The 13274-nt window shown below is 37.6% G+C and overlaps 1 protein-coding gene and 2 long non-coding RNA genes across 4 annotated transcripts; 2 read left to right on the top strand and 1 right to left on the bottom strand.

Moving 5' to 3' along the window:
• Nucleotides 1-6871: 6871 nt before the first annotated feature.
• On the top strand, nucleotides 6872-8011 carry LOC125378360. The gene is made up of 3 exons (XR_007220225.1): nucleotides 6872-6881; nucleotides 7312-7313; nucleotides 7956-8011. It is a non-coding gene; the product is annotated as an uncharacterized LOC125378360 (long non-coding RNA).
• Nucleotides 8012-8725: 714 nt separating this feature from the next.
• LOC125378239 lies at nucleotides 8726-11387 on the top strand. The gene is made up of 2 exons (XR_007220139.1): nucleotides 8726-9062; nucleotides 11084-11387. It is a non-coding gene; the product is annotated as an uncharacterized LOC125378239 (long non-coding RNA).
• On the bottom strand, nucleotides 9043-13274 carry LOC124116648. 2 transcript variants are annotated; one of them, XM_046478082.2, is made up of 2 exons: nucleotides 13091-13274; nucleotides 9043-11511 (listed from the first exon to the last, which is right to left on the bottom strand). In XM_046478082.2, the coding sequence occupies exons 1-2, from the start codon at nucleotides 13257-13259 to the stop codon at nucleotides 10808-10810; spliced, it is 873 nt and encodes a 290-aa protein (XP_046334038.2). In that variant the 5' UTR covers nucleotides 13260-13274; the 3' UTR covers nucleotides 9043-10807. The 2 variants fall into 2 exon arrangements, 1 of the variants encoding a protein (XP_046334038.2); XR_007220138.1 differs by having other exon boundaries at nucleotides 11380-11516.

Raw genomic sequence — 13274 nt, 5'->3', positions numbered from 1 at the left:
GTCGTTTAACAGCCGCACTCTGCAATATTCAAGCTATATGACGACGATCTATATGTTCGAGTCTGAACCAGAAAATCCAGTGATTGACAGCATGAGCATCGATCTACAGAATTGGGAGCGAGCCCGACCACCCGATCCCGTTAGTCGCCTCTTACAACAAGCATAGTTGCCTTTTACGGCAGGCATGGATTGCTGAAGACTATTCTACCCCGGATCTTCATGGATACTTAGATAATGACCGAAAATTAATACATTGCAGAAAAAGTGCAATATTCCACGCAGATCAACGATACATTATCGTGATCAGCTGGTGATACATGATTTGGGCTATTAGTATCATCACCGATTATCTAAATTTGTGTTCATCCAATCACATCCCACAAGAGGAAAGGCCTTCCCCCGACGAAAAACAGTACTGCGTATTTGAGAGTGTAAACATATAAATACTTTGCACAAGTGTCAGCTGTGTTAGTGTTGACGTAATTTATTAGAGTTAAAAATGTTTAGGGGATATCTATCTCCTTTCGCATTGAGCAATTATCTCCTTTATTCATAACCGTTGTACAGAACTTTATCACGCACTGACCTTGCAATGTTGTACATCGTATCTTATTCAAGTCGTTTCACTGAGAGTGAGTGATTATCTCCCTTACCCGAATAGCTCTATTGCGCACTACCATTGCAATGTATCGTATTTTATTCAGGCAGCCAGCGAGAAAGGTTCCTGGGAGGAATTCAGGTCGAGCATGTAACGCGCACTTAATCTTTCTTCTTTCAAACTACTATTGTAACTTATTGTTCAACATGAATAAATACCAGGCTTCTATAAAGTATGACTTTGTCCAATAGACAACACATGTAAAACAACGGGTCTGATATCAGAAATTTGTAATTACATGTAGTTGTCTTCATAATCACATGTATGGAGCTTGCTGTGTATAGTTGAGCACATTTTGTTTCCAGTAGTTCACTGTAATATATGATTCATACCGTTTCATGCGGCGGTTTACGGTTCTGCATGGTTTATTGTTTTGACACTTCCGACAAAGATTATACACCCGTATTTGCCTCTGGATAGATAGGAAGCCAACAGGCCGGTTTGTAGTTTGCAAAAATTATTCGGTTGCATGATATATTCACGATGTTTGGGTTGAACATAATAACATTCTTCTAAACATACTTCAAATCTAAACCGGAAATAATCACAACACAAACCCATTTAACCAAACGGAACAGTACACAGGAGTAATGAGTGAGCGAGTGAGTTGGCTTTAACGCCGCTTTGAATAGAATTCCACTTATTATTTTGCATATTTTTTTATACATGTTTTCGCACAATTAATTTCACTTTGTCAGTGTTCAATATGATATGATACGTAGATATGGACTACAACATGTATAAACTTTTGATAATCTCCTGTTTGTTTGAACATTGTTTACATAAGAAATTGCTAAGTTTATAGTGTCGTAAATAATATTTCTTTCCTTTATGCAAGTGTTAAAAGGTGAAATAAAAATGTAACTGCAACATGTACGTGTTTCTTGGGAGTGTGATAGTCAATAGTATAAGTTCATATAAACAATGTCCATGAATAGCCGTTTCATTTTATTTTATAACTAAAACTTAATATACATGAATTATTAACAAAATGGATAGTATTTTTAGTTAAAATATATGCACACATTTCTAGAAGAATTGTTTTGGAATTGTTTTCTTTATGTCGTTTGATATACAGAACAGTGACATCTAACGATTCGCCAGTTGCGCGTTAGTCACAAACGAATTATACCTCTCGTTTTGCATCATATAATCAATGGGTTCTTACTTTTTGTAAATATTGTGATAACAGGATATTAAACGGTTTACTTTATTTCTCCAAGAATTGTAAAAAGTATAAAAATATAACCCGTGTCATGTACCCCGTTGGTGGAACCTTATACGATTATCCTGTCAGTGATAATTCTATACCAATACAGTTTTCTTCGCATCTTTTATTGTAAAATTCTGAGACAAGTTGAAGAGAAATAATGACATAATAATGAATATAATCTTGTTTGATTTGAAATATACTTTTGAGTATTTGATGCCAAACAGGTGCTTGTCAGGTCCAATTCAGATACACGGTAAACTATCTTATTATTTATCTATTGAAGATATTATTTACATGGTAAAATCAGTCATTTTATGTTGTGTCGAAAAAGCGTCAAATTCCGTTTTCCACATCGAGATTTTCCACACCATGAACGAAAATTAGGGGATATATATATCGTCTTTCTCTGACGTTGTCAATGACATAAAACCAGCCATGCCGTCAAATAGAGTGGTGTCATTCTTAAGTAATTCATTACATTTGATAAGGCTAGTGCGCCATTAATAATGGTGCAACATTAGTCAACTTACAATTACGCAATCAGGAGAATATTGGAATGTAAGGACTAATTTATAGATTACAAAGGGCCGTCCATTTCGCTATCACCTCATGAAGAACGATTCCATCATTTCTTATAGGTTTATTTTACACCTAAACGTACACAGTTTCAATATCGATATTTGTGTTGGAATAGTTTGGTCCTTGAACAAAACACCACGAAAATATATTGTCCTTACCCCCAGGTAATTCTCATCCAGTGACCTAAGTTAAATAAACTTGTGTTAGCACAGGCGGAGTTATGCCACCTTTTCTTTGAGTGTGTGTGTGTGTAACCTCTTTGGCGCATTTTGACGTCATAGAGAAAAAATCTGTTTTCGTCATTTACGACAGGCAATTTTTTGCATTGAATGTACGTCGTTATACATACGCATATAGCTCCATTTAAAATATTGTTATATCGTTCAGATATTAGGCAGTATTTTGTTCTCCGACAGTTTCAGTAAAGCTGCTAGATAAAGAAAATATCGTCGCACAGTATTTTTATCGGTGTACGATAAAAAGCGGAGAAATTCAACGCAGAATAAATTCTCGAGAAACAAAGCAGTGTCTTTTTTCAAACCGGTTTAATATTTGTAGTTAAATTTACACCATTAGATAGGAAATTTAATATTCTACATTTCTGCGTAATATTATAGCCGGAGGTAGATCCAGTGCCGCGTGAGCGCAATTCTCGCACAACCTTCACTTTTCCGATGTTAGGTAAATGTGCGTAAAAAAATTAATCGGCATCCTTTTCCAGCGGGTTAACGCCGCTTTGAATAGTATTCCAGTTATATTATGGAATGTCAGGTTTTTTTAGGAGGAAAGTCCGAAGCGATGCGGGCCTTAGGCGTTCATGACTTTGGTGAAACCCACGAGCACGGGTATAGTGCTGACAACACACTCGGTGCGAACCGGCATTAGAACACACTGTCATAGATTTCTGGCATAGCGTCCCCACCACCTACACAACTGTAACAAACTATCATACAACAAAGATGTCAACTACAAATTATATGCACAATAAGTGCTAAACACACAGGTACATTCACCATACAAAGGAGGTACATTATAACAATTTCTTTTAAAAACAAGTGTAGTATGATATGGAAACAATATGAGAATTGAACAAAACTATGATAATGTACATACAAGGAATTTGTTAATAATTGTTGCTATGGACGGGTTGGACGGGTCTTGGAAATTGTTTCTGGAGAACATTATTCTAAGAATTGTTCCATTTAACAGAGTGGCCAAATTCTTTATCATGATTGAGGATTATTTTGGATTCTCTTTCTTGGTTCTTTTTATACAAGACAGTGCGTAATGTTGCTCTCCTTCTAAGACTTCACATGTTTCAGAGAGACATTGTTCCAATGGGGTTGGTATTGTGTATATCAACCAGTTTCAATTTTTAGTTTGTGATTACTTTAACGAAGTTTTTTTAAATGTGACCTGTGAGCTTGGTTTTTACAATATGTAAGATAATTCTCAATATTTATAGATGAATTGACCAACTTGTTTGTTCTTAACTTGCTGTTGGATAAATGGGAATCCCTTAATGAATGCGTGAACATATTTTTACATTTGGACTGAAGCTTATTTACAGTGAATCATTACATTTATTTGTGTTTACTATTTCAAAAGTTTGTTTTATTTAACCCAACCAACATTTTTACCAGAAAGATTGATATTTGCTGCCAAAGCATATTTAAGAATGACATTTGTTGTGTTATCTATATAAGACGTGTAATCAATTTAAAAAAAATATTATTGGTACTAATAGTGGGTATATACCAAGTTCTGCCTGACAGGCCCAGTTATGTGTTTTCTTGCCTTGGCTTTCCGTGTGCTGACCTTTTAAAGACACTGTTTCCTTATTGAGCTTTCCAAAGAACTACATTAATAACAACCAATTCGTACTTTACACCAATTCTCTCCTCCCATAGCTTACACTTCCTTCCTCTGCATATGACATTATATGACGGGGGACAATTGATACACTGCAGCAATCTCGACTTGTACTAAAGTACTGTCAGAAATGCTAGAACACTGCTTTTCTGGCTTCATTTAATAAATACACCAAAGGACTATATAAAAAGAGCATATATCAAAATAACGCAAATTGCTCTAATCTAGCCTGTCCTTACTGACACTGTGATTACCCTTAAAATGTACTTTTACAGGTAAAATGATGATCAATTTAGAAAATATTCGTGTGTTGTCATGCATATATGAAATGGCCTATAACCTGAGATAATTACCTCACAACGTCACGTGCATTCTCCCAGGTGCAAATGTCACCGAGTTGGGGATGGTCTCAAAATATTGCTGTTATTGTACTTAATTGACATGTGCGTTGATGGGGCGGCAATTGAGGATATGTACTGCATTATATTTGCTTGGACACATTATGGATTAGTTAAGAGCTATGAAACGGGATGAGTATTGGAAGGTAGCGGTTTTGGAATCCACAAGTGTGTGTTGTACTACGTCGTCCGCTGATGACGTATATGAATCTGTACTTTTGAATGTTGTGTTATGTCTTGCCTTGCCACGAACCCGTTACACTTAGCCAAGATGGGCACAACAGGGTTGAGCTCAAAGTCTGACTGGCGTACGTAAGACAACGTAACCGTGTTGTGCCGCCAGCACGTATGTCTTGTATTTTAATACTGGTTTCTTATTCAACCGAATTTTCTCCACGAGTTGAAACTTCGTGTCATATATTCCTGTATGGTCGCCTTCGGACTACTAATGGTTTGGGCGACAGTATCTGATTCCCGGACGCTATATTAACTGGCGTTATCCATGACAATAACACTGGCGTTGTTTAGAATTGGCAATAGCTGAAGTTTTAACCAGTCTGTGAATACATCACCTCCTATAATTTCCTTATGAAAATCATCAGTTTTCCTTTTCGCCTATAAAACTAACACACATCTATCCAGAAGCCCCATATCATGGGTTGCAGCGTGCAAAACAATGACACGATTACCTTTACCTGATGGTCTTTGGGTGATTTTTGTCCATCTGCCGATAGCCACATGTAGTCAGTGGAATGATTCATCACGGTAAATTATCTGGACGCCCTGACTGTGATAGTTATGAAAGGTTCTGAGATAATGTGACCTCATAGACAGGAGGGAGTATTTTCCCCTGAAAAGTGCTCGGTCATAGCCACGCAATAGTTAGTGCAGTCCGGGAAACATTTATTGTATCTTTAATTCCTCCCAAATCCTACTACAAGTCAGGGTTACATTCTGCTCATAAAGCTTGTACACTATACGCCTAATCACCCTGTATCAAAGCTGTCTTATATGCTTTTACGTCCCGGTTTTGTTTTTGAGACCACCCCCTATATACCTGTTTAGTTTCATTTATCACACCGTAGACTTGACGATATGAATTGAAAACCCCATAGCTTGGGCAGTTCTGTAATTCACCCTATCTAAATCAATAAATGGTTTCCCTCTATCTCTCAAAAGTGTAAAGAACTTGTATAAATTTCCCAGTACAGACTCCGTATCGTGTGCCATGGTTATGGCTATGCATGTGTAAAGTAATAAGACAGCCTTGTGGGGTGATCCCGATAACTGTCAGTCCTCGGTTTGGGGAATTAGCTATTGGGAGCTAGCCTTGAAACAAGAGGGAAGAGGGCTGTGAGGTTCTTAGGGTTTATTCAAGCAAGTATCATATCATTCAAGTTACATCAATTAATATACAATAGTGACGTACATTCATAATAATGATAATAATATGCTAACACATTGTCCATCTAATGAAGGCATAATAATAAAGGCAATGTATTTAATATTGGAGTATGTACGGTAACATTATACAACAGATGCAGTATTTACTAGAATAATAACGGTAATGCTAAATAACATTCCTTAACAGCTAAATTGAGTGGTCATAACATTTTAATAGAGCATGTACGGTAGACTGCGCAAACTGCTTAGATGAGAAACATGACATTCACTTATGAAAAGACATTAATATTTGTAAATACTTGATCCAAATAAAGATACGAATGTACGCGGTAGAAGATATAGCTCGGTTTTAGTTAGTGTAATTATAAGTTTTAGTGGTGATTACTTTGGTGACTACGGTATGAATCACGGCGGCTATGTTGCTATTGACTACGCGCATTTCCTACATATATACGGAGCTAGACGATAACAGCTAATGGAGTGAATACGGTAATTGTATACTTGAACGATGCGCGTTTGAATGTACGTCATTATGAAGTATAAGAGATGACTTTAACAGTATTTAAATGACTACGGTAATGAAATTGTGGTATAGGCTGTGTTGCAGCGTATGCAACTATATGAGGGACGGGACTCTTTACAATATATTCAAATACTTACTTGATGAAGATAAAACCTAAGAAATATGGAATGCGTTGTTATAGCCTATTCTGTAAGCGCACACGGAAGGTAAAGCTGCACATATAACCTTTGATCGGTGGACTGTCGGAAAATAGGGAATAACCGACCTACGTTTAGAATAAATCTTGCTTGAAACAGTTGTGTTAACTCTAGGAACCGTTTAGTGACTAAGCTACATGGACGCTACGCTAATGCACGGAAATACAAACTGCATATGCATCTGGCATTTTGAACAGATGATGTTAGACATGGAAGGGGAATATAATCATTGATGTCGAAATATAGGAGAGAACTATTGGTGCCGCATATTAATGACACATAAACTGGAGGAGCACACGACGCATTACACTTCAAACAACACTGGAAAGTGCCTGAGTATTAAACGGTAAATAATATATAATGAACATTCATTTAGAACTTGTACACAGTAGATTGAGAGTAACAATATGCAGTACTGATTCAACTTAACTATAACATTTTCTAGACCATAATAACAATGAAATAAGAAGTTTAGTCATAACATCGGAATATTTAAATGTTTCTTACCTTGAAACAAGAGAGAAGAGAGCTGTGAGGTCCTTAGGGTTTATTCAAGCAAGTGTGCTGAGGACCAACACCCAAGGAGTTATATACCCCCACAGCTCTACTCGTATCACATTAACAATTACTTTTACTTGTAATTTCGGTCTCTGTTATCTGCCCTGGGCTGTCAAAGTTGACTACACAAAGGCAGGTGGTAATAGAATGGTATCAGTATTGCCTAAGAAGAGTTTATTTTAATTACAGTTTAAGATGATGGTCAAAACCTGCGCCAGCTGGTAACAAAACATTTATCAAGAGAACAAGGGCCGGGGCGGTATCCTCCCAAAACGTAGACCTGCCAAAACGCAGACCCGTTAAAACAACACTCGTTATTGCTGGTAAAATGGGTATAGATTTTCGAAACGATCTTAGCTAAGATAAATCTTAACAACTTACGTTCAAAGATAAGATATCTTAAGGCTAAGATAAGATAGATTTTCGAAACTATCGTAAACCTGTCGCAGATCGTTCAGAGTTACGATACCTGTCGTAACTCTGACAGAGAACTCATTTGTGTTAGAGATTGAAAAAGCGGGGTGTTTCCCAGAGTGTCACGGGGATTTCCCAGCTGCATATGCGTTCAGCATTTAACATGCGTGTTCAAGTCTGATGTTAAGTGATGTATACTGTTTATTTTTATGTTTATGTCAAAAGTCAAGTTTATATTAGTGTAAACACCAACATTATACGTGGAAACACTCAAAACAAAAATTGTTCAGGAAGCAGCGCACCCACAAGCAAGTTTATATGATAATCTCAGCTTGTTAAGTTTGTTTTGTTACTTATGTATCCAATATATTTCACGAATAAACCAAGGACTTAAATACAATATCAAGCTATTAGTATTTAGATGATGAAATTATTTTTTTATCTATCTAGATCCATAATTATTTTCAAAATTTAAAAGTGACACTAATTTTCGTTCGCAAAGAGAGATAATTTAGGAATGTCAAGTTATGTTGTCTCGTGGAACACGCCACAAGTTAACGTGAACATACATATAATGTAGTCATTTTCTATCCTTTTAAATTAAGTAGAGCTAATAAACTGATTTGTCTGATTTCATTTAAATCTGGCTGAGGAGCGAAATACTTTGTAATGTGTCAAATCTATTCCAGAACGTAGTTCAATGATGTTTGGCTTGTCTGACAGAATTGCTGAGGATCATTTACTAGTATTTGTCCGTTGACCCTATACGTTACGATTTTATTGTCTGAATGGTCTCAAGGATATCTATATTTTTTAAACATAAAACGGGAAGATGTAGACTTAAATATTAAAAAGACCAAAATATTTAAAACCGGTTTATTGAATGCAAAGATTATTGTGTTGAAAATGTGTATTTTATGTTGATCAGTAAATTTCATTCAATAAACTTTTTTTCTGCGAACATATATTTGAATGTGAATTTTGGACAATGTGCAATCTATGCTACATTTTGAAAATAAAGACTAAAGCATTGACACAAATGCGACTCAGAAAATATAACAGCGGAACTCTGCGCTTTATGAAAACTGTACCATTGAGCAAGGTGTCCCGAGCGAATACAAAGGGAAACCACTCTCCACTAGAGTTTGAACTAAGATTAGCTCCCCCTAAACTATCAATAAGGTCACGGTCATTACTGTAGCCTGCCGACACCTTCCGTTTTTATTCTTCCCAAATTATCGAAAAGGTATGTTGTTTCACACTTCTTCAGCATGGACTCGGATAGAAAAATAATGTAAGCTATCGACTCCACAGTTATGTGTATCGCTGTCGCGATAAAGAACATTTTTGACGTGAAATCCTTGATGCGTTCTTCGTGTTTTCGAAGTGTGAATTTGAATCACTCAGTTTTACAAAATGTATGAAAATGTATGAAATGTCAATGTTTGAACGTTAAGCGGACTAATTGTTTGGCAAAATATCTATTGAAAAGTATGCCGCCATCTTGGATGAAGATAAAATAAACTTACGACAGGTATAGGGCTATCTTAGATTTACGACAAACTTAAGATATCTTAGGGCTACGATAGTTTCGAAAATAGGCTACGATAGCCTACGATTTCCTTACAATAACTTTACGACAATCTTAGGGCTAAGATCGTTTCGAAAATCTAGGCCCAGGGGCGGTATTCATAAACATTCTTAGAGTGCTAAAGAGGTCTTAAGTCTGAGAAAATTCTTAGAAATACCAAAAGTTACTCTTAAATCTAAGAATTTTCTTAGCGAGTTAAGAGTATTCTTAAGAAAATTCTAAGAATGTTTATGAATACCGCCCCAGGTCTACATTATGGGAGGGAACCGCCGGGCGGACGTACGCGCAGACTTTATCTATGATTACGTAATTTACTGTTCGCGTGAATGAGCTTGCCAAGGAGCAGCCGTTATGGTCGACCAGTGGCGATAAAAACGAGAAATACTGGTCTAGCGAGTTTCGAATTTTAGAATTTCCTAGTTTAAGTTTAATTTGTTAAAAATATAAAAAGTGTAATGAAATATATGCACTGTAACAACAACTGTAACAGTAACATGCATCATGGGAGAAATGTTAACAAACAAAACGCAGCGTCATTTTGTCATTTTAGAAGATGCACATCTAGAATTTTCTCAATATGATATTTGTGTGTGGATTAGATGTTTTATGAAGACTACATTATTATCATTATAAAGGAGTCACGTGCGCCTACTTCTATAGTCCGTTTCGGACTGCCATCATTGGACTCAGAATAAAAGTAAACTTCCTGTTTTTGTTCGAATTTGTTTCCTGTAAACTTGTCGATAGGACTCCTTGTGACGGAAATACCTCAAACCACAGGTAGCGCGAGCGGTACTTTCTCGTTATTTCAATCACAATAGTCTGTAAAAAAATATATCCTTTTTTTAAAAGGCAAAAAGCAGTTTTCTAGCATTTCCGACAGTACTTCAGTTAAGTTCACATCAACGGCGGACAAAAGCGTAACTCGACATTTTATGGACACAATAACTGATTATCACGAAATCGGTGTATAACGTATTTGTTCAGACAGTGAACATTATTATTAGCACGCCATGATATGGCTTGGAAGAAGTAATAAATTTGGACACCTGGAAAAGTACCTCATGCAAGTCATTTACTATTCTATAGGTGGCATGCGGGCTTGGAATTTGATATCCTACACCCTATATTTATTTTGATCATTTAAATAAATAAGACTTCACTCAGATTTGGAATGACTTATCTGTTACAATTTGGGACTTGGGAGAACAGGAACCTATCTTAATGGGAACTATATTTCATTGATCCGATTAATTTCCCCTGCGCTCATTTAAAAAATGAATATGGACTTGATTGTTGTCGAAACAAAGGACAAATGGATTAATCTAAATCAACCGATTAATAAATGAAGTATGCTTTTTAAAGTTTAAATTTCTATTTTCATCAACAGACTGTTCATATTACATTAGTACATAATCTGACCCTGCTGTAGAAAACACCTTTTTGGTGGGAATAATCAGTGGTTTCTTTGAGTACATCAGCATAGCAGTACACTTGGTGTAAAATCCAATTTCCTTGTATACGTCAATCGCCTTCTGGTTCTCAGCGAATGGAGTCACTTCAATAGTGTTTCCATCGGGTACTTTGTCAAACATCGTTCTGATAAGTTCGTATCCTACGTCGTCAGTATCTGCATACGTTGGGCAGAACTCCCACTCTGTACTGGTTCTTTTCAGAGCTCCATAACCGATTACGTCTCCAGACATGGATTCCAATGCCACGAAGACAAAGGATGCGTCAGCAATGATGAATCTGTGAAATACAGCAGTTCTCTTTACCGGATGTATCCGTGCATCGTATTTCTCTAACCGTTCCAGAGGAACGTCAGCCAACGGAAGTATGCGGAAACCAGTCCTTCGTAATGGTGGAAGCTTTTGGTTGGTTTTCTTCAGGGACATAATGGTAATGTCATGTAACGGCTTGAATAATTTGAGGTTAAGCTCAGGCTTAAGTGTGGTGATTAAAATATTTTTATCCTGAGCTCCTCTGATTGCTGTATTACTCAGTTTCGTTCCGATCCCTTGATCTCTGTGTTGCTTATCGACAACATACATTCCACCATGACAGGTTGTGTTGTCTTCCAGGGTGAACATTTTGCACGTACCTAAACTTGAAAAACACCGAATAAATATAAATTAATGTGAGGGGAAGGAAGAGTTAATGTCGGAGGAAAGTCCGAAGTGATAAAGTAGGTCTTAACCGATTACCACTACTTGGTGAAACCAACGAGCATGGGTATGGTGCTGACAAACCAAGAATCATTATGAGAGCGAATAAGGGATTCCAACACACGACGAAGGTTTCGGAGATGCGACTCCCTAAAAAATGGGCCCTTATGTGTGAGGTATAGGTATGAACAATCAGTAAGTTGGCTTCCAATCGCCGCATGAGACAAGATGTATCTTTGTGCTCAAATTAACCTCGAAACAACCTCTCAAATAAGATTCGAACCCATACAACGACATTGATCTGTTTGATTATCTCATGCATAAATAAATACACAACCAAATTTGATATTTGTGGCCATTTTGAAACTTATTGCAAAATTTTGAATATACGTTTTCAAAGCGTCTCATTATATTTATATTTCACTGGGTCCAGTCTATTAGGCTATTTAAAAAACAAATGAGAATACCTTTTTAATAAACACTTCTGATTTGCATCTGTTCATGTGCTGCCTCAAGTGTGTCAGGGGCCTAGTGGTTAAAGCGTTCGCTCGTCACGCCGAAGACCAGGGTTCGATTCCCGACATGGGTACAATGTGTGAAGCCTATTTCTGGTTTCCCCCGCCGTGATATTGCTGGAATATTGCTAAAAGCGGCGTAAAACCATACTCACTCAAATATGTCACATGTCGCATGAGGTGAGGTGAGGTGAGGTGAAATGGGGTTTAACGTCGCCCAAGATTATTGCACTAATATATAGCGACGTACATGCACGTGTTTATGTGTGTGTCTGTGTATCTGTGTGTGTGTGTGTGTGTGTCTGTGTGTGTGTGTGTGTCTGTGTCTGTGTCTGTGTGTACTAGTCCGGAATGATCCGTGAAGATCCGGGATAGAATAGGTCTTCAGCAACCCATTCTTGCCATAAAAGGCGACTATGCTTGTCGTAAGAGGCGACCAACGGGATTGGGTGGTCAGGCTCGCTGACTTGGTTTAAGCATGTCATCGACCCCAATTTCGTGGATTGCTCCCAATTGCTCACTGGGTTGTCTGGTTCAGACTCGATTATTTACAGACCGCCGTCATATAGCTGCAATATTGCTGAGCGCGGCGTAAAACAACCAACCAGCCAACCAGCCGGACTGATGCCGATTTTATAATGCTAGCCCACTGAGATACCATGCCCCAGTTTAACATGAATACCCCACTCAGACACAGTCCATCAGTCTTTGTTTTAGCCCCTTAAATGACCACGGAGGTCATCCCTAACATTGATATTTACGATACGGAAACACAGTCAACTAATAATCTCTATAAACAATCACTCACTTGACTTTATCACGGCGTGTCAGCTCAGGAAAGTGCTAATTGGCTTCACCAAAGAGGTAAATGCTTTAACCACTGGACTACAGCACAAGGCGCCTGAAGACTAACAGTACACGAAATTGTTTCCATATGGGGAATTGAACCCGGGTCTTCAACTACCAGGCACAATTGGTCATAGAGGCAACTTTGACTCACCAACGACCGAACCGTCACTCTTTTCTGCCACCCACCAGCCCGAGGGGCTTATGTCGTAAAAGTTCATCAGATTCGGGAGAGACACGCCCCAGTCTTCTTGTTTGACCAGTTTAGCCACATGCTTCAAGTCAGACCGGCCAACCAAACGTCTGATCACAAAACCAGCCATGATGGTAGTGTTGAA

Source organism: Haliotis rufescens, unplaced genomic scaffold (assembly GCF_023055435.1).
Source record: "Haliotis rufescens isolate VD_foot unplaced genomic scaffold, xgHalRufe1.0.p SCAF_12, whole genome shotgun sequence".
In the NCBI taxonomy this organism is placed as follows: Eukaryota; Metazoa; Mollusca; class Gastropoda; order Lepetellida; family Haliotidae; genus Haliotis; species Haliotis rufescens.
Note: the sequence above shows the minus strand (reverse complement) of the source record. Positions and strands in the feature narration are given on the sequence as shown.

Bases quoted from the DNA above. Each gene is read 5' to 3' on its own strand.
- LOC124116648 (XM_046478082.2), bottom strand. From the start codon at position 13,259: ATGGCTGGTTTTGTGATCAGACGTTTGGTTGGCCGGTCTGACTTGAAG. The intron at 11,512-13,090 runs GTGAGTCAAAGT...TTTCAAGTTTAG, and splicing joins GAGTGACGGTTCGGTCGTTG to GTACGTGCAAAATGTTCACC.